The sequence below is a fragment of the Mytilus galloprovincialis genome, chromosome 13, assembly GCF_965363235.1.
Source record: "Mytilus galloprovincialis chromosome 13, xbMytGall1.hap1.1, whole genome shotgun sequence".
Taxonomy (NCBI): domain Eukaryota; kingdom Metazoa; phylum Mollusca; class Bivalvia; order Mytilida; family Mytilidae; genus Mytilus; species Mytilus galloprovincialis.
Window position 1 is genome coordinate 39,643,636 of NC_134850.1, and position 26,571 is coordinate 39,670,206.

Genomic DNA, 26,571 nt, shown 5'->3' on the forward strand with positions numbered 1-26,571 from the left:
AATCCTACGAAAACTCTCAATTTTACCAATATGCCAATAATCTTATCACATAAGAAAATTCATCCTCTGGGCATTGTTTTATGTCAATTTTTTGTATAAAAATTTTGTTCAATTGGTTTAAATTGCCAGAAACAAAAAAACCACTCCAAACACTAGTGTCATATTTTCAAACCTTTCCATTTTGACTAAGGATAGACGGGTAAAGTATTATTATTTAGATTATGAACGTCACTGCATGTGCCACCGTCGGATGTTAATATTATAAATCTGTAGGCATTACTAACATGTATGTAGAGATGTGTTACTAGATTTAAACAATAACTTATATTGTGTTCGCTTTAAAAAATTGTTTTTTCAGATAAACGATACAGTTAATACATTCGCAACGTATGATGCACCAAGCCCTGGAACCTACTACATCACAGTGGTTGCATACAATAAAGCCTTCCATATGTCTAAACCTGTATGCTCAGATGGTGTAACCATAACAACCACAATTCCTTCAGTAAAAAATGTGATTATAATGAATGCAAGGACAAAACCACGTATTGTTAGAGAAACAGATGGCCACGAATGGTATATAGATGAAACCCTTCAGCGACATTATTTAGAAAATAGTACAAGCAAATGCAAGTATGTGTTGTTATAATGAATTTTAATCACATATAAATGAATAAATTGATTGATGAATAAATAAATAGATTGAAAAATAAATAAATAAATGAATAAATACTGAATTTTACTATGCGTATTGTTGTATATTTCTGTATTCTACGTTGGCAAGAAGTATGGACGGTGGGTTAAGATCACACAAACCATGTAAAGTCATGAACTGCAAGCCTTTATTAGTCTTGTATTTAAAAAAAAATGGTTCATTTATGTTTCAGAGTTTAGTGTGACATCCATTTTTGCTGAACTAGTATTCATAATTTTTTGGGGGCCAACTGTATCCCGCCACCGGGTTCGGGATTTTCCCGCTGTGTTAAAGACCAACTGGTGGACTGATTTCTGCTCTATGGTCATATGATTGTCTCTTTAACACATTCCCCGTTTCCCTTTTCCAATATGAATGAATAAATAGATAAATACATATATAAATAAGCATACATGCAATACAATGTTCTTCTCCAACTGGTGGTGTATCATCAGAGTTTACATTAAACTTGTTTTGTCATTCATTTATTAAGACCCTTTCAATCATATATTTCTTCAAATGTTGACTCTTGATGTAGGTAAATCCATAAAGAAACTTCGGACGCCACAAATTCCTTAAGTGTATTTTTTTTCAAACTTGAAAAATTGAAACCAAAATAGGGCCAACTTGCTTGAGTATTTTTCCTTAACATTTATAGTTTTAAAAATTTTCTAGACTTAGAATTCAAATTTTAAAAATTAAAAATGATGATCTCACGTCAATGATCACCAATTTTAAAATCTTAATTAAACGAGCAAAACTTTATCCTTGCATATTGCTATTGAGGACTATTGCTAGTTTTCAGGTTTTGGTAAGGTCTTAATATTTTGCATCGAAGGACGTAATAGCCAAACATGAATTAAATTGCAATCAAATGAAAGAGGGATGAAAGATACCAAAGGGACAGTCAAACTCATAAATTTAAAAGAAACTGACAATGCCATGCTAAAAATGAAAAAGACAAACAGACAAACAATAGTACACATGACACAAATACTGTGCTCTTCTTTCAACATAATTTAGGTTTTGTTAACTATGTCCCTTTTATACATAATCTGGATAAACCTTTAACATTTGAAATCTGTTAAAATGCACATTAAAAAATACACCAAAAATGGTGTCAAAACCTTAAATTATACAATTGAATCTTTCATACAGGGAATATAAGAAAAGATTTAAGGATTTTCAGAAAAGTATCCTTGTATGAAATCTACCCTTCTTCTTTGCAAAAAAAAGTCCCAAATTAGACCTAGGCCATGGAATCTAAGGTTATTTTTCAGAAAATTACTATATAAAAGAGGGACGAAAGATACCAGAGAGACAGCCAAACTCATAAATCGAAAATAAACTGACAATGCCAAGGCTAAAAATGAAAAGGACAAACAGACAAACAATAGTACATATGACACAACATAGAAAACTAAAGAATAAACAACACGAACCCCACCAAAAACTAGGGTTGATCCCAGGTGCTCCGGAAGGGTAAGCAGATCCTGCTCCGCATGTGGCAACCGTCGTGTTGCTTATGAGATAACCAATCCGGTAAATAGCCTAATTCGGTAGGTCACATTCATGAAAGGGAAGGGGATTGTAGTTACGACGTAAGGAACATATCCGATATCATTTGTGAAACGGTTATTCCATAACGGTCAACCAACTCGTGATGGCGTCCGTATATCTTTGATTTGTTATGCCAATAATGAAGATTACACTTATTAACTTGTTATTTCAATTGAAAGAAAACCGTAAGCAAACATTCATAGAGACTACATTTGACAAAAGTCTCAAAGATACTTGGCTAATATTTTTTTTCGCCAAACGTATGTTAAATTTACAAAAGACCTAAAGTTGTACTCAAACCAAGATAGTTGGAAGGCCAATAGTTATCAAAGGTTCCAGGGTTAAAATTAAAACGCCTGACACGCTTTTCGTCTACAAAAAACTCAACAGTGACATTCAGATCAAAATAGTTAGAAAGCCAAACAAGTATAAAGTTGAAGACTATTGATGACCCAAAATTCAAAAAGTTGTGACACATACGGCTAAGGTAATCTATGCCTGGGATAAGAAAATCCTTAGCTTTTCGAATAACTCATATTTATGCAAAAAATAAATTTATGAAAATAAATGATATTCATGTCAACACCGAAGTGCTGACTTCTGAGCTTGTGATACACTCGCGGACGAAACGTTCACCAGCAGAGTCAACGACACATTAGCGTAAAAGGTAGAATTCTAATAATTTAATACTCCAGACACGCGTTTCGTCTACATAAGACTCATCAGAATAAAATAGTTGGGAAGCAACACAAATATAAAGTTGAAGAGCATTGAGAATCAGATACAAAATTGAAAATTATTACAAACAAACAAAAAACAAAAGACTTTGGAAATGAAAACCTGTACTAATTTTTTTCTAAGATCTCATGAACTGTGAATTGACCGAAAACGACTGGTTTTATCTGGGCTCTAAATGCAAATAATATTTCATGCTGCATTAAACCTAATGTTGAAGCTATCTCAACAGCTCACATGTTAGCTGCGGAACCGTAGCTCTTATGTCCTTGGTCCGCAAATAGTCAAAAAATAGCATAAGGACCTAAGAGCTACGGTTCCGCAGCTACTCACATGTGTAATAGTTTATTTTATTTTATATACACAAAATGTAGTAAGCAACATAAACAGACATACATGTAATTGACTAATGTGACAATTGTTTGAAACCAGCAGCCAAAATTGGGTAAACATTCATCAAAGACATAAAATACAGCTGGCTTTAAATTCAAAGAAACACACAGATGATCTGACAGAGACGCTAACATTGATTTTTTTGTAGTTGATAGTGCAACATGAGCCGTTCTACAATTTGTCGAAAAAGTGCAAAATGAAATATGAATTAAAGAGAAAACAATATGAAAACAACAAACCTTCTCACCAAAATATGCATAAATTACCTTTAGTTTTCTATTATTATTTAAGATTTTCAGATCCGCTGACCGAAAATATTGAAGTATTCCCGATCTCTCAATCACCAGTTTATGCTGACAACGTTTGCATGAAGACCAATTCGTATTCTACCTTAGTTACTAGAGTTGTTCCTAAAATACATATGGTTTGCATTTTTTCTAACATAGTTTACCAATATAATTTTCTTCTAATAAATCATGACTGTTCAAAAAGTGAACAATTTTATTCAGGTCAAAATGTCGCTAAATAGCAGACAACCCGTTGTTGGGATGCTGCCCATGAATTGGTAGTTTTAATGAAATTTTGCCGTTTTTGGTTATTATCTTGAATACTATTGTAGATAGAGATAAACTGTAAACAGCAATGATGTTCAGCATAGTCAGATCTACAAATAAGTCAAACGATCAAAATGGTCAGTTGATCCCTTAAGGAGTTATTGCCCTTTATAGTCATTTTTTACCAATTTTTCGTAAATTTTGTAGTCTTTTACAAATATCTTCTCCTCTGAAACGACTAAGCCCAATTTGACCAAACTTAGCCACAATCATCATCGGAGTATCTAGTTTAAAAAGTGTGTCCGGTGACCCGGCCAACCAACCAAGATGGTCGCCATGGCTAAAAATAGAACATATGAGTAAAATGTAGATTTTGGCTTATAACTCTGAAACCAAAGCATTTAGAGCAAATCTGAAACAGTTAAATTGTTTATCTAGTCAATATTTATCTGCTCTGAAATATTCAGATGAATTGGACAATGGGTTGTTGGGTTGCTGCCTCACAATTGGTAGTTTTTAAAGAAATTTTGCTGTTTTTTGTTATTATCTTGAATATTAGTATAGATAGAGATAAACTGTCAACAGCAATAATGTCCAGCAAAGTAAGATCTACAAATAAGTCAACATGACCTAAATGGTCAGTTGACCCCCTAAAAGAGTTAATGCCCTTTATAGTCAATTTTCAACAATTTTCATTAATTTTATAAATTTTTGTAAATTTTTATAAAATATTTTCCTCTGTGTAACTAAAGGGCCAAGTTTATTATAGATAGAAAAAATTGTAAGAAGCAAGAATGTTCAGTATAGTAAGATCTACAAACACATCACCATCATTAAAACACAATTTTGTCATGAATCCATCTGTGTCCTTTGTTTAATACATGTATGCACATGGACCAAGGTGAGCGACACAGTCTCTTAAGAGCCTCTAGTTTATTTATTGTGTCTGTTTAGTTAACGCATCAATGTAAATATAACGGAATTTGATAATACTGTCATCAAAGTGAGAGGTTTAGCGCTTTAAAACCAGGTTTAATCCACCCTTTTCTACATTTGAAAGTGCCTGTACCAAGTAAGGTTTATGACAGTTCTTGTACATTCATTTTTGATGCGTTTTGTTATTTGATTTTGCCATGTGATTATGGACTTTCCGAATTGATTTTCCTCTAAGTTCAGTATTTTTGTGATTTTACTTTAAATATTCTATTACTGTAAAATAAACTCTTCGCGAAAAGTGATCACTATTGTTATTCAAACATTGATGATTAAAATTAAACTCATTAAATGTTTTGAATGAATAACGTAAACCAGAATTTCTTTTTATATTCAATTAATACATAATTAGCGTTTGCATTTGAGACATTTATCTGTTTCAGTTAAACATAACCTGGGAATCAGTTGTTGATGCTTCACTAATTGATGATTATGAAGTTGGATTTTCGAAAGTTTCAGGGAGCACTGCGCCTGAATTAATGGCATTCCAGTCATCTAAACATCATACACACATCTTAATAAATCACTTTGGAGTACCGGAAGGGATGTTGTTCTTTATCATTATAAAGTCTATTAGCAAATCATATGTCAAAGGTTCTCAGGTGAGTCAATTAACGATCATTAACACCATTTTATATCTGAACAAAATCAAAATGTTAATATTCTTTAAATCATTATTGATAGAAATAAAATATGTTGTCTTTGTCCTTTCTTCCTTTTAAAAGTAAAGAGAAGACAAAGTGTATAAATATTTAACGTTTGGTACAGCAAACGTACAAGTAAAAGTTCACGAAAAATAATATAAAAATGTCTATAAGGATAAAATGAAGGAAGTTTTTATTTTTATTTTATCCCATCCACACTCACACTCTTCTTTTTGGAATTACATGTAACATTTTTATGGTTTCTTATGTAAAACAATTTATTAATAATTTGCCCATATAAAATATACTCTGTTTTGGAAGTGACAACCTTGTATATTTTTCACCCAAATCGAAACACTGTGAATTAGTCTATTGAATTATCCATGTCCTGTGTTGTAGATTGTATATGTAGCTTTTTTTATTTTAGGAAAATGAATCAACCGATTATTTTTTTTTATTTACAGAGTGTTGGTCCGTTCATACTTGACACAACACCTCCTCAGTTTGTTGGAACATATATTGATTTGTACCTTTCTGGAAATAACCTTCTGGCAAACTGGTCTGCTGCGAGTTTCATAGATAGTGATAACCCGTTTTCGCTGGACTATGAATATGCTTTAGGTAAATGTAAATAAAGAATAGTCGACATTGCAAACGTACTTCCTTCAGAAATTTTTTAGACAAAAATTTTGGAACATCAAATACAATTTTTTTAACATTAGCTAGAACAGTATGTCAAACTCATCTGCAGTTGAAAAATTACCACATAAAAATTGTAGAAAGAAAACGTATCAAGTATATCATTTTAATGAAAACCAAAACCGAAGTTATAGCTACTGGACGAATGCATAATTTAAAGTTCCGACACTAAGATACTAGATAAAGCCTATTATACTATGTTTCACATAGTACAATTAAAAAGATGATTGATCGGATTTTTTCCCCAATATTGATCAAATACAAGAGTATGAATTAGCAACCTATGTCTTGAGATTTAGATAAAAATAATGACATTTGCCTTTTTGATTAAGTTGTCTGAATATACTTTCTATGGACAGATTCAGATTCAATATTTTATTAGAGTCATCTATTGGACATGTTCGACTTCTTGTTCATCATTACTGCAGATGTTATTCTGTATCAAGAAGGAATAGGTAAAAAAAATATTAATTCTTTCAGGGCACGAACCGTATTCTGCAGACATACAACACTATTCTTTAGTGCCTGAAGAGGGATCCTGCAGCATTAATTCGAATTATATATGTATTGCAACTGATATTACTGAGTTAGATTGGAAGTTACATGGTCATCATAAGTATTATGTGACAATCAAGGCCACAAATCTGGCTGGTTTGTTCGTCTTAAAGGCATCTGTCCCCTACATCCATGATATAGTACTACCTAGTAAAGGTATTGTTATCGATGTTCCAGGGAATTCGTCAACTTTTACACCGATAAAGGTATTTAGTTTTGGCGTGGTCATAAAATTAATGTGTTTTTTATATAAAGTAAAGACAACCAATTTCCTTGAATTCTGTAACAGGATCAAAATCTCTCAAATGTAAACTATAAATGGAACTTGATATATCAAAGAATCTATATATCTTTACTTACAAACCTTTCAACCATGATACCTATTTATTAATGCCTAATCCAGTCAGTGTTTCATATTGCCGTATAAGGCGGTTTATTAATACCCAATTGTAAACGTTTCATGTTTTTGTGAAGTGTTGCATCAAATGAAAGGAAACAATGTTGAAGAAAACAATTAATAGCTTTGCTTTCAACATAGTTTTAGGATAAGTAAGGACTGTTCATCTTATGTTATAAAATAAATGCTCAACATGTGCTAAATGCTGTCAAAAATTGCAGTTTTAAGGTATATGTAAGGGGTTTAAGTGATTTGTTCAGAAATGATCTATAACATTGTAAGAATTTCTCTCAAAGAACACACAGGAAATTTTATAATTGTAAACTTATGGATAGATTGAAAATGTTTGAAATGATTTAAGAAAGAAGTAAATTTAATGAAAATAGGACCTACCTCCTGTAAAAATAATATAAAAAAAAATGCAACGGCACAATTGATATTAGGAAATATGATAAAATAAAACCAATGTTAATAAGTAGGATGATAAAAGATAATCCATATGATAAACGTTTTTAAAATGTTTGTTATCATTTGATTAGAGACTTTCCGTTTTGAATTTTCCTCGGAGTTCAGTGTTTTTGTGATTTTACTTTTTGCAAACGCTTCAGACATCTTTTCAATGGATAAAGCTGGTTACGGCGAAAGCAGGTAAATTAAAAGCATCTTACATGCAACCACGCCATATTTATGAATAATTTCAATTCTACAACACGCATTTTATTATGAAAATTTATATCAAAGCCAGTTGGTTTTAATCTTTTAGGGAATTATCAGTTATGTTTCATTTCACATGATACCTCAATCATTTGCACACATAGGACCAAAAACGGTCTTGGTATTGTTTAATTAATGTAATAACATGTTTTAGTTGTAGTACACTGTAAAATTAATAATGATTAAAAGCTTTATTTATATTTTCTATAATGTTCTAGATATTAGCAGTTAGTTATCCCAATCTAACTGTGTTTTTGTAGTTTACATCCGCACCATAGTTTTCATAACACTTCTTATTTAGCGAATTTCAGGAAAGGGTTCTAACATGTAATGGAAAAATACTAGGATCATAATACCCCCATAAGTTAGAGAATATAACGTGCATGATTTGCAAATAACTTTCACTGCAAGGCATGGGATTCTTTTGCTTATATCTTATTGGAATCGAAATCAGTATCTAACATGGCGTATGGTCATTGCATGATTATCAAAATTAAAAAAACTCCGGTGTACCTGAATAATTATGCAGAAAAATAAATGTGGTACATAACAGCACAGGGAGATAACTTTTGTAAAAATCAGCTGACCGTTTTAATCACGTCCTTTTATTGAGGAAACATCACAATATGATTTGGATATTCATTGTACTAGATAAAAGTTAAAAATATATGTTCTGAAGCTTTATTAGAGTTCATGCAATTTTGAATAAAATAGAAATGTATTTCAGGACACATCTATTTATGGAACGAAATGTTACCCATTTCATTTTACACTTTTCCAGGACATGGAAGATATTGACTATACCACCATAAGAGATCATCTAGCTATTCGTTGGAGAAAATTTTACCATCCGCATTTGAATTTAACATACTATGCCTGTGTAGGAACCGCTTCTGGCATATGCGATGTTGCTGGAAAGAGAAAAATAGGCAGCAATATTAACTTTTACCTAGTCACTGGACTTTCACTATATCCATTACTAGTAGGTGTTAACAATCAACATTGTTTTAAGAAAGCAATTATAATAATTTATTATTCAAATTACTAAGAACTTTGAATTCAATCAGAATTTACACTTGCATGTCCAATTTCTTTTCCGAAATTGTCTCAAGGCAACATTACTGGTTATTTGTCCTTATTATATGGGTGTTTAAATCTCCGAATTATATTATTGCAATAGTTCCTTCGAAATAAGAAAATAATAAATCGAAACAAAATATTTACTTAGGGAATCGCAGGAAGATCAAAACAGATGGAGGCTCTTGAGTGTCCTCTGTTCTATACACACCAACCGTCATATGAATCCAAATTCAATCACATAAGAATAAAAGATACAATAGTTAAATGTTCAAATCAATTGTTTTTTTTCCTGGAAGCTAGAGATTTAAGACCGTGAAAAACTGTGTTTGTGTGTAGAGTCAAACATTTTTTCCATCGGTCAATCATTTCGTGATTGTTCTGAATCCGCGCAGAGAACACATGTGGTTTAATTTTGTTTTGGTCCATGATTTCGATAAATGAAACGAAAGTATCGATTTATCAAAAAAGAGAAGATTCATGGGGGCAATCAAAAATCATAATTCAAATACAATCACCATGCCTTAAAAAGAAAGGCAACGAAAAGAACAATAACAAATATAAAGTATACTAAAAGTTTGTAAATATACAAACCCTATTATAAACAGGTGGAAGTTTCAATAGTTTTTGCTTCACGTGAGACATGAATAGAGAACTTCGTTTTACAAACTGGAATTTTGATTAGCTAAATTAATATATTGTTTGCTTTGATAAATAAAACTTTACAAAAAATAAAATAACAACCGAGTCAAATGAATAGAATTCATAAGGCATTTTTGAAATAAAACATAAGTGTCAATTCATTACAATGTAATTATAGCGGTATTACAGTACAGTTTTTGCTGAAACATTGACGGGATCAGCTTCCGTATCTTCAGATGGTGTTACTATCGTGGATCCAAATTGGTCATTGCCAGATCTGAAAATCCACGATGGAGAAAACTGCACAGGCAAGTCGGGCGATTTTAATTTTCCATACAATGTTAACTGCTTGAATAATCACTTAATATACACTGAATTACATGTACGTACTTTACTTCAAGCAGGTTTTTTGTTTACGTTAATTACATAAAGCTATAAGGATTTGGGTTTTTGATGTTTGGTATTACCTGTAGAAAACTGATTTCAAATGGGATATCACATCCTCATTTTTATGGAAATATTATTTACCGAAAACGGAAATTTAGAGACGGTAACTTAACGATCCTATAAATAAACCTATTCAATACTGTAATTCGATCTTTAGTTTTAAACATTATTTTCTTCTGAAAATAATAACGTAAACATTCCAATATGATAGTTTAATAAGGATTTGAAAACAAATGAATTTTCACTTTGACAAATTCCTCTCCCAGGAGTAAGATCTTTAAAAACTGTTTTATTGGTATTAATATTGGTTTTGTTTTCTTTAAATTAAGCATAATCTTAATATAATTGTTATATATACATATCCACATTCATTGCTCTACAATATGTCGATACCCGTATCTAGGCATCGCCCTGAATAATTCTCACATCTTTACACTAAACCTCTCGGATGTTGGATGTGTAATTATTGATAACTAAGTTTTAGATGATGACTTTTTTGTTATTTGTTATAAGCTTTAAACAAGCTGTCTGCAACTGCGATTACACTCAGTTCTGCACTTATTATCTTTTTGTTGATAGGATGTACAAATACCCGTTCATGTCAACTTTTTGTGTTTTTATCGAGCCTTCGACTTAAGTCGAAAAAGCGAGACATAGCGATTCTACATTCCGTCGGCGGCGTCCACAAATATTCACTCTGTGTTTAAAGTTTTTAAAATTTTAATAACTTTCTTAAACTATACTGGATTTCTACCAAACTTGGACAGAAGCTTGTTTATGATCATACGATAGTATCCAGAAGTATTTTGTAAAAATAAATTCCATTTTTTTCAGTATATTACTTATAAATGGACTTAGTTTTTCTGCCGGGAAACATTACATTCACTCTGTGATTAAAGTTTTTAAAATTTAAATAACTTTCTTAAACTATACTGGGTTTGAACCAAACTTGGAGAGAAGCTTGTTTATCATCATAAGATAGTATCCAGAAGTAAATTTTGTAAAAATAAATTTCCATTATTTCCGTATTTAACTTATAAATGGACTTAGTGTTTTGCTGGGAAACATTACATTCGCTCTGTGGTTAAAGTTTTTGAAATATTAATTACTTTTTTAAACTATACTTGATTTCTCCCAAACTTGGTCAGAAGCTCGTTTATGATCATAAGATAGTATTCAGAAGTAAATTTTGTAAAAATGAATTTCAGTTTTTTCAGTATTTTACTTTTAAATGGACTTAGATTTTCTGCCAGAAAACAACACATTCACTCTGTGGTGAAAGTTTTAAATTTTTTTAATAACTTTCCTATACTATTTTGAATCTGTATCAAACTTGGACAGAAGCTTTTTTTATGATCAAAAGCTAGTATCTAGAAGGAAATTTTGTTAAAATTTTGTACCTGTGTATCTGTATTTTACTTATAAATGGACTTAGTTTTTCTACCAGTTAACATTACATACAGTCTGCAGTTAAAGTTTTTAAAACATTTACTAGATTCATAAACTATCCTGGATTTTTACCAAAACTTGGACAGAAGCTTTTTACGATCAAAAGATAGTATCAACAGGAATAATTGTATTGATTTTTTTCCTCACTTTTGTTGAGCCTGTGATTAACAGCAAAAGTAGGCGAGACACTGGGTTCCGCGAAACCCTTACGAATTTTTGTTAGATATATCTTCATTTGATGAGATAGACCTTTTTCAACAGATTATTAACCTAAAGGAAAAGTCGATTATTTATTTGGTGATGCATTACGTGTGGGCGGGCATCCGGTCGAGCGGCAACCAAACAGTGTACATGCATTACTAATGAACTGTTCGACCAAAGTATATAAAATCTAATATGTTGTTCAATATTGAAGATGTTCACTGTCAGTGTTCTGGAGGAATGGTTCATGATAGATTGAAAAATGGTGTAATCTGTCGTGTACGTGATTTGACTTAAGAACCTTTAATCTTAAGGTTCAATTCTTAATATATTCCTTCTAATGACAAAATTGAGGTCCAGTTCAATATTAACACATTTCACTTTCACCGTTCAGGAGTTCTTAAAACATTAAAAATGATGTTTCCAATCGTTTCAGTCCTTTAACTGATGAACCGTTCAACCATATATTTTCAAATTTAATTATATTGTAACTGATGACAAAATGGAAGTCAGGGTCGATCTTGACGATTTTCACTTCCACCGTTCAGGAGTTATGGTTCTTGAAAGATTGAAAGATGGTGTTGCCAGTATTGCCCATGCTTTAACTCATGGACCGTTCAACCAAAGCTTTTCAAATTGTAATATGTTGTTTCTGTTGAATTAAATATTGATGAATGTCACCGTTCGGCAGTTATTGTCCTTGTGATATTGATAAATGACAGGACACAAATAAATGTATAACAATTCGGTTTGCTGTCACTCTGAAAACCTCCTGTTATAGCTTGTTCTTTATTGTATTTTTCACATCACTATCCCAAGTTAAGGGGATGTTTGGGGACCCGCTAAAATGTTTAACCCCGCCATATTCTGTATGTGTCTCTCCAAAGTCAAGACCCTGTGATTCAGTGGTTGTGGTTTGTTGCTGTGTTACATTTGTTTTTTGTTCATTATTTTTACCTAAGAAGTAGGACTTTAGTTTCTCGTTTAAATAGTTTTTAAATTTGTCATTTCGTGGCCTTTTATTGCTGGCTTTGCTGAACGGTGACATATCTCTTGTGGAGAGTTGTCTCATTAACAATCATATCACAACTAATTATTCATAATACATGTATACTCGTTACAACCGTATTTATAGTGTTACTTGAAAGTTCATAAGGGTTATATTCAAAACCATGTTAAACAGAAGTAGTCCTCTATCAGTCTTAATGAATGGCACTTAGATAAAAACAAAACATATTTGCGTGTATATGAACTAGCCTAAAAAAAATGTGAGATATTAATTAACTTCTGGTTGAATCCCAGTTATTGTCACATCAATTTATTACGTCTATTTGGGTTGCTTAAACAATTTTGCTAATATAACGGAACCATAAACAGCTGTCATGCTAGCGGGAGGTGAGGCTTGCTATAAAACCAGGTTTAACCTACTATTTTTGTTGAATAATGCTTGTACCAAGTCAGGAAAATGCCAGTTGTTTTTCACTTGAATCGTTGTTTGTAAACGTTTAATTTCGTCAGCTTATTTGAGTTTTCCTTGGAATTCAGTTTTTTGTTACATTATTTTCTTATAGATACAAAGTTGAAAGTTTTGTACGTCAGTCAAGAAAAGAGGGACGAAAGATACCAAAGGGACAGTCAAACTCATAAATCCAAAACAAACTGACAACGCCATGGCTAAAAATGAAAAAGACAAACAGAAAAACAATAGTACACACGACACAACATAGAAAACTAAAGAATAAAGCGTTTCGTCGACAAAAACTCATAAGTCACAGAGATGCGGAATTAACACATGACACAAACATATAAAATATAATAAAAATTATATAAATACGATGTTCTTAAATATACAAGTGCATTTTCCATTATCTGGCTATTTATCGACCTAACTTGAAAATAATAAAAACTAGATAAATGCCCCTGACAGAGAAAATTGATAAAATATGTTAAGGTATAAACAGTGACTGACAAGATCTGCGTCTTGGATCGACACTTTATTTAGCAGAAACTAAACTTCTTACTCGAGGGTTTGAGAGTTTTTTTACTTATATTTACTTATGATTCACACAAAGGTCGTTATTCTGTGTTTATTTCATAGATTTATCATTATCTATTATATATTTCACGGGTGGTGCATGTGAAGCAGGACCTTTCTACCTTTCCAGAGTACCTGAGATAACTCCCAGTTTTCGGTGGGATTCGGGTTGTTCATTCTTTTTTTTCTATGTTGAGTTTTGTGAACTGTTGTTTACCTGCAAGTCTATTTAATTTTAGCAATGGCGTTGTCAGTTTATTTTCGACTTATGAGTTTGAATTTTGTATTTTACCTCCTCCCCCACCTCAATTCCATATTAAATCGTAGAAAAAAGGTTTGAACTGACATTCGAATGACCCACGGTTCTGTTATACGGAGGACCCAAACGGCAGCTTTGCCTAAAATCACATCTGTAAAAATCAAATAACTGATGTTTTTGCTTACCATTAATTTTTTTAAGGAATGGATGCCTTTAATATATTATAATTACTCATTTGTAAAAGTTAACTTTTTGTGGACGCCGCATGGCGAAGTTTTTATGAATTTTTATAGTGAAGAATTTCATCATCTGTGTATATATACTGTAAACGTTTTGTGTATATCAAAATATATTTAGCTATTTTGTTCAAAGACGTGCAAAATAAAAAATTTGGAATCCATATTTAATCATAGAAAAATGATTTTAAACGACCTTAAAATAATCCATGATTCTGTTATCAAAATTACCCAAATTGTACTAATACCAGTCACAGCTATAACTTATCTACGACATTTTAATCTTTTCCAGACAGTTTACCATTAAATGCAAGCCATCATGATCAGGTATGTTATGAAAAAACAATCAAATATACCGGGTTTTTTTTAATGAAAAATGTATCGAGGAAGGCTTTTTTCAAAACGTACACATGATTCGTCGATATTTGACTCATCAAGTGCGCTCTGTTCAAAGCTGTTTGCGGTGGGGGAGAGAGAATATAAGCACGAAGCTTAACAAAGCATTAGAAAAAAGACCATTTACGCCTTGGTGTAAAAATTTATTTAACAATCGGATTGTTATACCAACGTATACTGCTTGCACTGGAAGTATACTTATGAAAAGTATAAAAATGATTAGCCTACATATGAACATGTATAATCTAGAAAAAATATAATTCTTGTATATCCAATTATGTAGGTCCACAAAATTAATGTATTTTGATATTTAGTTAAATAGTCACAGGCCAAAAATGATGTATATCCAGTAGAATGTTTTGCATATCTATAATTATTACTAACTATCAATGCCGAAGTATCTTTTAAAAAATTGAATACAATAGTACACAGTGTGAATGCAATATCACATCTAGTTTGGTGAGAAAAAGCCTGTTTTGTTCCGTTTCAATGTTATATTTATTTCAACAGGATACACGACCAAACTGTACTGCTGATAAAGAATTTCAAGTATCGACTTCTGTCTTGGGCGCATATTTTCGAATACCATTTGATTATATACCATACATAACACATGCGTTTTGGAGTATTGATGAGCGACATTGGCTTGGTGGTAAACACTTAAAAATATAGAACTAGACACACAAAAAAAGACAGAACCGCTAGTTACCTATTCAAAAGATAGAAATACAATTAAAAAAACAATGTAAGGAGAATCTGACTGAGGTCAGATCAGCCAAAATCTAAACAATAAGGGGTGAAAAAAATCACTGCAGTATATTAACCTACACTAAGAGTTGGTCATATTGACCGCTGCATAAACTCCGGGGTGGAACCAATTATTCTGAAAAGGTAAAATTAAGTGATTCAATAATGTTTTTTCGGCTTTGATAATACCTGCATAATAGTCGTGACTACATATTCTACAAAAGTGTAACATTTTCCTTTTTCCAAAAAAATATATAAAAAACTATGAAAATTAAGAACTTATCTTATACATTTATATTTTTTTATGATCATGATGATGAAATGTATTGTATATGTAAAATAAAAATGATAACATTTTCAAATATAAAGATTAAATGAGAACCGCATTTTAGTGTATCTTGCTTTTGTAATAATACTGTGTAATTGCATAAATACCTTATTATATGTTATAGCGTATATTGTGTATTAAGTACAAAAATATCAACATGATTCTATTTAGAAATTTCAGTTAAAAGGATAAGTATAAAGAAAAGTAAATCAACGAATTTCACCACAATTTCACATTTACTATGCTAAATAAACATTGCAGACTTGGGCTGCACTTTGTTTATTCATGCTATATTATTCTAGATATTTATCAATAAAATGAAATAAAAATACCATTCTTAAATAACCAATTTCGAAATTTCAGATTTCTGGAGCACATTTAATGAAATGAACTACCAATATATTTCGATTAATGAAAACACAAATCTGACCGCGAGAGATCTTTCACTTGAGCCTGGGCGAACATATCGATCATCAGTGAAGTTTTGTGCGGACGAAGTTTGTTTTCCTGCTCTAACGACTAGTGGTGTCACAGTCATACCAAGCAAGCCTGTTGCCGGACCTATATCGATTGAATACACAAATCATACTAACAATACAGATAAGGTATTGTCTACTTGTTTTTAATTTGCAACAACCAATTACTCCATATATTTACTAAAACTTTAAAGTTTATTGTGTAACAAGGAGTAATCATCAATTTTGTTAAGAAGGGTTTGATTGTGACCTTTTATTGGAATGCTTGTCTTTATATTATTGCAAAGGTAAGCATATCTACAGACAACAACAAAAAATGAAAAGACACAATTTGATAAAAAACGGACCGAAAATGAGAATCATTCATATGTTATTGAATTATACGTTCAATTTAAATCAAAATTTCATTGTTACATGTATAATATATTAAATGATTTGTTGAAAAGAAAAAAATAATATTGTGTTTATTTTAAGATGGAAATAACATTTGCTAATATGTATGATCCCGACATTGTGGATGAAGATGAAGCAAGAAGTGTTATATTATATTACGAATACAGTCGACAGGATAGTTCTAAAGGAATATATCATTCTTGGTTAAATGCAGAGGAAATATCAGCAGTAAACAGCTCTTTCGTATGTTATTTTTGGATAAAGTGTCTAATCATTGATCCATATATGCAATAAAGTAAAAGTGTAATACGTTCACATTTTATGAAATATACTTATAGTTTTAAAGTTCAACTTGCATTGTAAATATTAAAACTATAGCTTTTCCTTTTATCATTTTTGCTGTGTACGAAATAATATTGTCAAGATGGTGTACATTAAGAAGGACGTCACAGTCGGTAGCTAAAAAGAGGCGAAATATACCAAAGAGATATTTAAACTTAAAAGTAAAAATCATATTAACAATATCATGGCAAAAAACGCAAACAAAGAAAACATACACAAAACACAACATAGAAAACCACATCCAGCAACACAAACTTCAACAAACCGGGGATGATCTTGGATGCTCTTTAAATAAATGTTCTATAAAATTGACTTTAAATCTATTACTTGCATATTACATTTGTTTGTTGCGGAAAACGCCTAAAAAGTAAGTCATAGCTTTACACTATTACAAAGTTATTTCATCATCATTTAAGTATGAGTTTTGAAGAAATCTATCAGAACAATGTGCATATATGTAACACTCAGAAACGTGTCCTTCTCCCCAAACGTGTCTGATTCTCCCAAACGTGTCCACACCGACGTCACTGCAACTGTCAACTGCAAAACATGTCTAGTTGTAAAAGGGCGCCAAAGCGTGTCATTTGTACAAACGCCCAAACGTGTCTATATCTAGCTTATTTTTTTTCTTTTACTGGAATTATCATTCTTGTCCATATTATAAGTACGTTGGTTATTAAGGTATTGTTTTTATATTAACGTATACTCATTTTACTATTTCATTAAAAAATAGAAATATATTTTAATCCAACAGAATAACCATGGTAAAGTGGTAGCGTCCGTTCGGCTAGTTTTAAATTTCCACTACTTTCATTTAAAACGGCCTCTATTATATACGAAGATTAAAATAGTTTCTTACTGAAGTCATTAAAAAATCGGTCTTTTTACTCGCTCTTCAATTTTTCAAATGAAAATCCCAAATAGTATTTATCCTAAATTTTAGGTTTCCAGCATCACTAAAGACACACAAACAAGAGACATAACGTCCAGTGCCAAATATTTCATGCATTATTTCATCGACATCAGTAAATACTAAAAGATAGGTCATATCATCAGGCATACCTGGAATTAGGGATTGTGCCTAATTTTTTACGGTTACTCCGGATAAATACTAGTTGGGATTAAAACCTGATAACTACGCAGTTAATGATTTGGAGAGCTTTTAAAATATCAGAAGTGTTGAAAAAAGTGACTTCAATTTTGCTGAAAGCCCGCCGTGCAATATTCGAATTAAAATAAAGGGCATGACCGGAGTTTATAAGCAACACATAATTTACATAGTAAACGATTAATTCATCTGTTCTAGAATTATGTGTATGTTCGTTCTAAATGAGCATGAAATACTTGCAACTGGACAACAAGCGATTTCAGTCAAAAGTTAATTAATATGTTACAGATTGAATTTTTCAGTTATGGTAATCAGTAACAACCGGCATTGAACAAACTAATGCTAATAAATGACCACTTCATCAACTATGTCCCCCATCACAGAATGCCGTGAACGTTATTGATATCATTTGGGACAAACATGTATTACCGCGAAAAGACGCGAGACGATATGGCGTTTAAAGTGGACACGTTTGGGCGAATAAAAATTATCGGACACGTTTGGGGGTTATGGAATCGGAAACGTTTGGGCAATATTGAATATTGGGGAGAATAGACACGTTATGGGGATCGGTCACGTTTGGAGGGAAGGACAAGTTTGGGAGTGTTACATATATACACCAAAAATATAGTCATGGACACTTCATTTTTTTTGTGTACAAGTACCAAAAATTAGGAAATTTAGAATCGAATGTTTTATAAATCTATGCATTTTCCATAGCAATTCAATATTCACAGATTTTGGATAAACTTTTTCACAGACTTGATGTTCTTCAACATGTATACATACTTGAAAATTCGTTTTCTCTCATTCAGATTATTTGTCGTGGATAATCGAGCAATAAAGCAAAGCATTTTTGTTTTACAGTCAAAGTTTACAATGCATATGCTGGGGCAGATTGATTTTTCAAAATGTCGAATATTTGCCTTACGTGGATATAATAGAGCAGGTGTGTGGCAGACGGCATTTGCTGAAATCAAACCGTGCAATGGTCAAGATATTGTGCCTAATATAGTCGTAGATGCCACAGGAGAGCAGCAGTTGAACGAAGGTATGTTCTCAACAAAATTATGGGTTTTTAATTTACTAATTTCCTAGTATCTATACATTTCAAATTATCCAATCACTTATGAGTTTCAAAATGATTTCATTATTATAACAAATTTAGTAGATAATAAAGTCAAAATATTTTTAAAGTATTCTTTTTCTGTATTTTAGACGGTTCAATAATAGATGGATATGGTAAGGAAATACATCTTGAAGAAACTGGAGGATGGAATACTGAAGACGTTGATTACACGCCATATAGAAATATTTTAAGTGCTGTGTGGCACTCACTGCAGCATGATAACTTTACTTGGGCAGTGATTGAAATAAAAACATTAGATACCTTAACGTACTACAAGCATTTCAACAGCATTCACCTTTCAGACCCATGTTCACATCCTGATGTTGTTACATGTGGACATACTGGTAAAATATTTTCAAATTGCTATTGATTTATTTTATGATAACAGAAACAAAGCAAAACAAAAACAACATTTACTTGTTATGTTTACATTCATTTTCTGAATGATCTGCTTTAAAAAAAAAACATTCAGTATATCTAGTCGAGTTGTTTATTATTTCATAGTGGTTATTACATTGCATGATAAATCATGTTGACTAGTGTTGGTCTAATATTTTGATCAACAATCAAAATATATACATGTTTTGTGGCTGTCTCACATGTATATAAATATATCATGAAGAAAAGAAAAAAATCGCATTTTAACTTATGAAAATGTAGACATATATGTTAGATGAAACTTTTCTGTACATAGGTCTAATTACCGTAAACTTTCCATTAGTGTAATTGTAATATCATGAAATGCATGATATTACAGATAGATTACCTATAGTGAAATTTTTGATTGGTCATTAAATTACATCTTCTTTTTTTTGTTTTATTTATATAAAGTTACTCCAGTTGTCTTAAATATAGAATACTAGTTATTATTGGCAACACTTTCATCTTTTCCTGAAGAACGTTTTAGAAATGACATGTCAAACTTCACCGACAAAGATATCACTAGAATTTTTCCAGCAAATTATTTGATTTGCAAACTCAAGATTGCTTCTTATAATGTATAAAATGAAAAAAAAAGAGCATTGATCTATAGAATAGTATTTTAACCAGTCAAGCTTTTTTAAAACCTATTCTGTCGTTTAAAATGTTTTCCTTAATTAATCTAGTGAATTCTGGAGGACAGGAGAGATACAAACAATGTAATGTCATATTTTGTTTGTAATATATACTCTTCCTAAATTTGCACTTTCAATGAACTATAAAACTTTTCTTATTTTCAAAGGTACTTAAAATTTATAATTTTGATATGGATGATATTTTTTCTTCAGAAAATGCTTATATTAATGTGTTGTTCAAAGACGAAATTTCTCTAGAACACGGTAAACGGTACACCATATGTATTCATGCTCATTCAAAAACACTTGAGTATGAGACGTACACAGCAGTACTGGAGGAAACAAATTCATGCAGTGATGGTATTACTGTTGATCTTACACCTCCTTCAACGGGAAAAGTTTGGATTGGACCAACTACAGAAATACAGTATAAGGTTAGAACAATTTTTTCAAATTTTCAAATTTGATCTTTAACTTTTGAAATGAAACATTGAACATAATGAAGGTAAAAACTGACTGGGCAGTTTAAATGTTAATTACTTTTATCTATAAAGGAAGACATGGTATCAGTTTAAAGTCTTGAAATGTATATACACATATGATTCGGATATGTTACGTTTCAATATTAAAAATTCCTTAAGTGCAACATAATTATGAAAGAATCAAGATTATAGTTAAGGTTTTTTTTTATATTTTAAAATGGTTTTATGTCTTTTGAGAAGAATAAATAAAACCAATAAGCAGTCTTTTGCTTTTAGTGGTAAAGTTTTTTTTTTAAATATTATCTATTTCTTCACCAAATATGCTTGTTACATTGTTTCTTCAACATGTTCAAGAATCCAAGCTTTTCTTGATGTATCCTGCAATATTCCACTGATTACCCAGGTATCTATATATGTACAAATTTCTTGAAATACAATTGTACAACATTTCTATGCATTAAGTTTTTATCTTTTCAATCGTCTATACTCTTTTTAGTGACTTCATTAATGGATTAAATTTTATGGTTCTGATTTTGTTATATCTTTTTATGTATTCTTGAACAGAATCTTGATAAACATTTACATTTGTCTGTATCTGATTTAAAACACACTATGATTTATATATAGAAAAACCTAAAATTGCGAAAAAAATATAGTTGATTAATACTAGGGTTCTCATTAATTTGTATAATACGAATCCATTTGCTTACACCAATTGAGGGTTCATGTTAATCTTTACAATTTGACTTATTTAATATGTTTGTTGAAAAGCTTGATGCCTTAATGCAATTACCTTTACCGATCAGTTTCTGTCTATGAGTATTTTCAATACTCTTAATAGAACTTTCAGACTTTAACATCTGAAGCCCATCTTTTTTGATGGCTTTTTTTGAATATTTATTTCTGGTTTTAGTAGTTTTGTTAATCTCTAACTCAATATTGCTTTCTCTGAAATTACCATATAGCAAACTGCAAAATCAAAAGGTTGATCAAACCACTTTCTATAATAACTTAATGATATTGTGAAATATATACCCAAGGGAAAAGGTATTTTCGGTAATAATCGAAACGCTATATTTGGATTGGAATATATAACTTTTCGGACGCATGAAATTATTAAACGTGTTGTTTTCCATTTTTTTAAATGATAATACCTATAAGTAACTCACAAAACACGTTCACAGATAAAAAGTTGTTTAGGTACATACTTATAACAAATCAACTAAGAGAGATGGAAGATAACAAAGGGAAATTCAACTCATAAGCTGAAGACAACCTGTCAATGCTTAGGCAACATCAAGAGGAAAAAAGTCGAAAAGATGAGCAACAATCTATTAAACACAACATCGAAAACTAAGCACCGAGCAACATGAACCCCAACATAATTGGGAGTGAAAATTAAAAATTATTTAGTAATTTACATGTTTTAGTTTGAAATGGCAAAACAAAATCTTTGCATTGTCAAGTGAGTAAGTTTTTTCTCTATTTTTTATCAGTTTGTTTGTTTGCTTGTACTAGTTTCAGATAACAACCTCTGATATTTTTGTCAATTGGGAATCATTTGTGGATATTGAGGGATATCATACAGCAAGTCATAGTACTGGAATACGTCAATACCAAGTTGCTATTGGTAGGACAAATATAAATAAAAACCGAAATATTTCTCAATATATAAGACAGATAAAATTAATAGTAAAAAGGCACTCTTTTTTCGAACAAAATGGAAAAAAATTATGTTAGAAATATCAATCAACTATGTTTTGTTAAATAAAGGCAACAGTAGTATGCCGCTGTTTGAAGGTCATAGATCGATTGAGAGAAAACAATACTGTGTTACAAACTAAAACTTAGAGAAACACAAAAAATATATAAGAGGAAAACAACGAAACAATAGAAACACAAACGTGCAACAAAAAACCAAACGACAATGCAACGAAACGAATTATAAGATAACAACTGCCATTTTCCTGATTTGGTACAGGACATTTTTAGGAAAAATGGTGAATTTTTTTTTGTGGCTAGCCAAACCTGCCGCTTTTATGACAATGTTAAATATAACACTTAAATGACAACATTACATGACAGGATTACAACACAAATAAATGTAAGAACATTCATGACAAAGAAATATACAAATTAACAATAAGACATAATAATAATGAATAATTGTTAAAACATTTTAAGATATATTCCCACATTGTTGGATAGGAGGTAAGTTATTTCATCAATGTTTACCAGGAGTATAGTTAAGTAAGCTATGGGTTTCCAGTGAACGCAGACCATGACAGTTCGGAAACGAAATCATTAACGAGGTTGACAGCCTTTAAAACCGAAAACTTCATACGTCTTATAAAAATCTGCCATAGACCTGGGGGCAACTAGTAACTTCACTTTGAATATTTCAGCCAAGATATAAAGGACTATAAGGGACACAAAGCAACCTCGAAGGTTATGACATAAGTTAAAACATCTTTTTATAAAATCTGCCATTAAAACAGATTCAAATATGTTTACAATAAGATTGGTTCTTGTCCGTTTCAAAGTCAATCGTCGGAAAAGATGAACACATAGAATTGTACGCAAAGAAAATTCAAGAGGGGATAATATCAACTGGGCTTGTTATTGTATACGATATATTGGCATGTATGTAAGATCATGAGTCTCATTCTAGTAAGAAATTAAACAGTAACAACTTAAGACTATAAAGCATTTCAAGGGGGGAAATCGTTAATTCGGGAAAACGTAAAAGTAATAAGTCTTTATCCAAACATTTTTAACACACTATCGACAATTGATTCTTCATTATTCAACAAATATTGTTCGGTTCAGAAGAATCTTATTAAAGTTAAAGGTCCGTTAGAGAGGTTAAACATTTTATTCAAATAATCCTGGTTAAGTTTTTCGCCATTTACACGAAACTTGATATATGTGTACAAAATGTAGAATTTTGGAATCACGTATACGATTCGTTTACCATTAAATTTTAAGGTCAATAAAACTATTTTTTACGTTGCAAAATTCATGTTTTAGTTCATAATACCTTAGTAACATACTGTCGCACATTTACACCTGGTTTTATTTTATTAACAGGATCTGTGGAAGGTGGAACAGATATAGTTGAATACACAAATGTTGGTGTTTTGAATCATGTAACATTTCACAATCTTCACTTACAGAACGGACATAACTATTTTGCGTCTGTAAAAGGTATCTGTGCATATCTTTCAAAGTACTTTAAAACTTTAGAACTTTAAAATATATTAATCAGAATGAAACAAGATTACTAAAGTTACTGAATAGTGCTTTTTATTATGAAAACGAAATTGGTTCTGGACAAAGACGATTTGACTCTTGACAATAATAAAAAAAATGGCTGTAAAATATGTTAATTAGACTATTTACCGGATTTGTTATCTCATAAGCAACACGACAGGTGCAACATGTCGAGCAGTATCTACTTACCCTTCCGGATCACCTGAGATCACCCCTAGTTGTTGGTGGGGTTCGTGTTGTTTGTTTCGATGTTGTGTCATGTGTACTATTGTTTGTCTGTTTGTCCTTTTCATTTTTAGCCATGTCGTTGTCAGTTTATTGTCGATTTATGAGTTTGACTGTCCCTGGTGTCTTTCGTCCCTCTTTCAAAGATTCCACCACTTTTCTGCCCCTCCCTTAGATTGGTGTTAAGAGCTATTGAAACATAAGATTTTAGAATCAAAATTTCTATGAGGAAACCAAGATATACCAAAAGCTCAATCATTTTACTTATTTGTTTTCTGCATAGCAGAACCACCATAATTAACTATTAACTAAAACGTTAAAATAAAAAAAAAAAATTTCTACTTTCTCGTTTTATACAGATTAGACTGTTCGTTTTCCCGTTTGAATGGTTTTACACTAGTATTTGTTTTGGAGACTTTGGATGGAGAGTTCTGTCTTTGGCAGTTATACAACATCTTATTCTATCTAATTAATTCATAAATGTTACAGAAAGTCAGATAAGATACAACGTACTTTATTAACGTCTATTTCTTCTGTAACAATTCCCTTAATCCCGCTTATCTATTAACATTTTTCAGGAGTCGATTTTTCTGGAAGAAGTTCTACAGCACACTCTGCCTCAGTAAGAGTAGATAACACACCGCCACATCTAACATCAAAACCTATTCTAATTGATGGCAGACATATAAGAAATTTTACTGAAATTCAAGCATGGTAAGTATATTTAAAAATTAGGAAGCATAAAGTCAGTTTACTAAGCATGACTTAATATATGTTAACTGCTTTTCAAGTAAGTATCTCACTGCAAGATTAGAACAAAACGCAACCATTTTTCTAAAATTGTCATATTTTGTTTCGTGTTTGCTTCAGCTGGAAAGATGTATTTTACGACCTAGAAAGTGGAATTAGAAATTATATACTAGAAGTAGGCTCTAAAGCCAATACTGCTGATATTGTGCAATCCATCGAGACAACTGAAGACTGTGGCGTTCCTATCCAGTTTTCAGATATTGATATGCATCAAGGACATGCATATTTTTTAATAGTCAAGGTAAGATTTACCATGTTGATATCTTTTAAATATGCCCATTATAGCTACAGGAGACATATTTACTTTTTTTTCTGTAAAGCCCATGCAATTACTTTCGCATTTGACACAACTTTTTGGAATTTTGGGTCCTCAATGCTCTTCAACTTTGTATTTATTTGGCTTTTTGAACTATTTTGATCTGAGCGTCACTGATGAGTCTTATGTAGACGAAACGCGCGTCTGGCGTATAAAATTATAATCCTGGTACTTTTGATAACTATTACCTAAGGAGTACGAACTGCTATTAGTTATCCTGCTGTATCTGAACATGTTATACCGTGTGGCGGTTTTTGAACTGAATTACTCATCAACTACTTGTTAACTGTTGTATTGGCGAGATTTTGATATTTTTCTATGGAGCTTCAATTAGAAGCTTCCTAAAAATTGTTTTAAGGATAATGTGAATATTCTATACACTGCGTCCAGCTTTCAGATCTATCACTTCTAAAATTCCTGCATTCAAGTTTTAAAGCAGGATAATAAGTAGTAAGCATTGGCTCCAAATTGTACTTGTTTTATCAATTTTATACAATATTTACAGATCATGAAGTGAAAATGTATTTCAATTATTATGTCTCTATTACATAATCAATTAAGTTATCATTTAGTTAATATAAAAAAAAGATGTGGTATGATTGACAATAAGACAACTCTTCACAAGACACCAAATGACACAGAAATTGACAAATAGTGGTCACCGTAAGACCTTCAACAATAAGCAAAGTCAATCCCGCATAGTCGGCGTTTCTTATAATGTTTTATAATTTAAGCTTTTTGAAATAGGGTCATTTTGAGGAACATACTAAAAATGGATTACCTGTTTCACTCTATATTTTAAACACTTATCTATATTCTAACAGGCAGTTAATAACGCAAATTTAGTAACAACTGCATCATCGTGGGGATACATTTATGATAAAACTCCACCAGAAGTTGGACAAGTGTTTGATGGATTTTTGCATGATGACAAATCGATTGATATAGACTTTCAGATAGACACAACTCAGCTTGGTGCTTACTGGGAAGAGTTTTATGATCCACATACAATAATAAAAACTTATACAATTTCTGTTGGAACTTGTGTTGGTTGTGATGACGTATTAAAGGCCCATGATGTTGGAATAATATATGGTAATCTAAAATTGTATTTAAAAAAAAATCTTATATAAAATAGTTTAGCAAAAATACCGGACTCCATGATTCCTTTTGTGTGAAGACGGCAAATTTAAATACAATCCAAACT

General features: G+C 31.3%; 2 protein-coding genes across 2 annotated transcripts in view; both read left to right on the plus strand.

The window, feature by feature from the left end:
• Positions 1-12,051, plus strand: part of LOC143057529 (uncharacterized) — a 34,383-nt gene extending 22,332 nt beyond the window's left edge. Inside the window, exons 14-21 of the mRNA XM_076230840.1 lie at positions 359-633; positions 3,674-3,806; positions 5,313-5,531; positions 6,038-6,194; positions 6,753-7,033; positions 8,720-8,920; positions 9,836-9,965; positions 11,969-12,051. Coding sequence (XP_076086955.1) covers positions 359-633; positions 3,674-3,806; positions 5,313-5,531; positions 6,038-6,194; positions 6,753-7,033; positions 8,720-8,920; positions 9,836-9,965; positions 11,969-12,051 — 1,479 coding nt within the window. The remainder of the gene's footprint in view (positions 1-358; positions 634-3,673; positions 3,807-5,312; positions 5,532-6,037; positions 6,195-6,752; positions 7,034-8,719; positions 8,921-9,835; positions 9,966-11,968) is intronic.
• Positions 12,052-14,496: 2,445 nt separating this feature from the next.
• LOC143056055 (uncharacterized) overlaps positions 14,497-26,571 on the plus strand; it is a 43,394-nt gene continuing 31,319 nt past the window's right edge. Inside the window, exons 1-12 of the mRNA XM_076229130.1 lie at positions 14,497-14,611; positions 15,191-15,332; positions 16,119-16,360; positions 16,706-16,867; positions 18,942-19,125; positions 19,293-19,547; positions 20,472-20,692; positions 22,259-22,370; positions 23,831-23,947; positions 24,817-24,952; positions 25,109-25,289; positions 26,189-26,459. Of these exons, the coding sequence (XP_076085245.1) occupies positions 16,142-16,360; positions 16,706-16,867; positions 18,942-19,125; positions 19,293-19,547; positions 20,472-20,692; positions 22,259-22,370; positions 23,831-23,947; positions 24,817-24,952; positions 25,109-25,289; positions 26,189-26,459 (1,858 nt within the window). The 5' untranslated portion in view covers positions 14,497-14,611; positions 15,191-15,332; positions 16,119-16,141. The remainder of the gene's footprint in view (positions 14,612-15,190; positions 15,333-16,118; positions 16,361-16,705; positions 16,868-18,941; positions 19,126-19,292; positions 19,548-20,471; positions 20,693-22,258; positions 22,371-23,830; positions 23,948-24,816; positions 24,953-25,108; positions 25,290-26,188; positions 26,460-26,571) is intronic.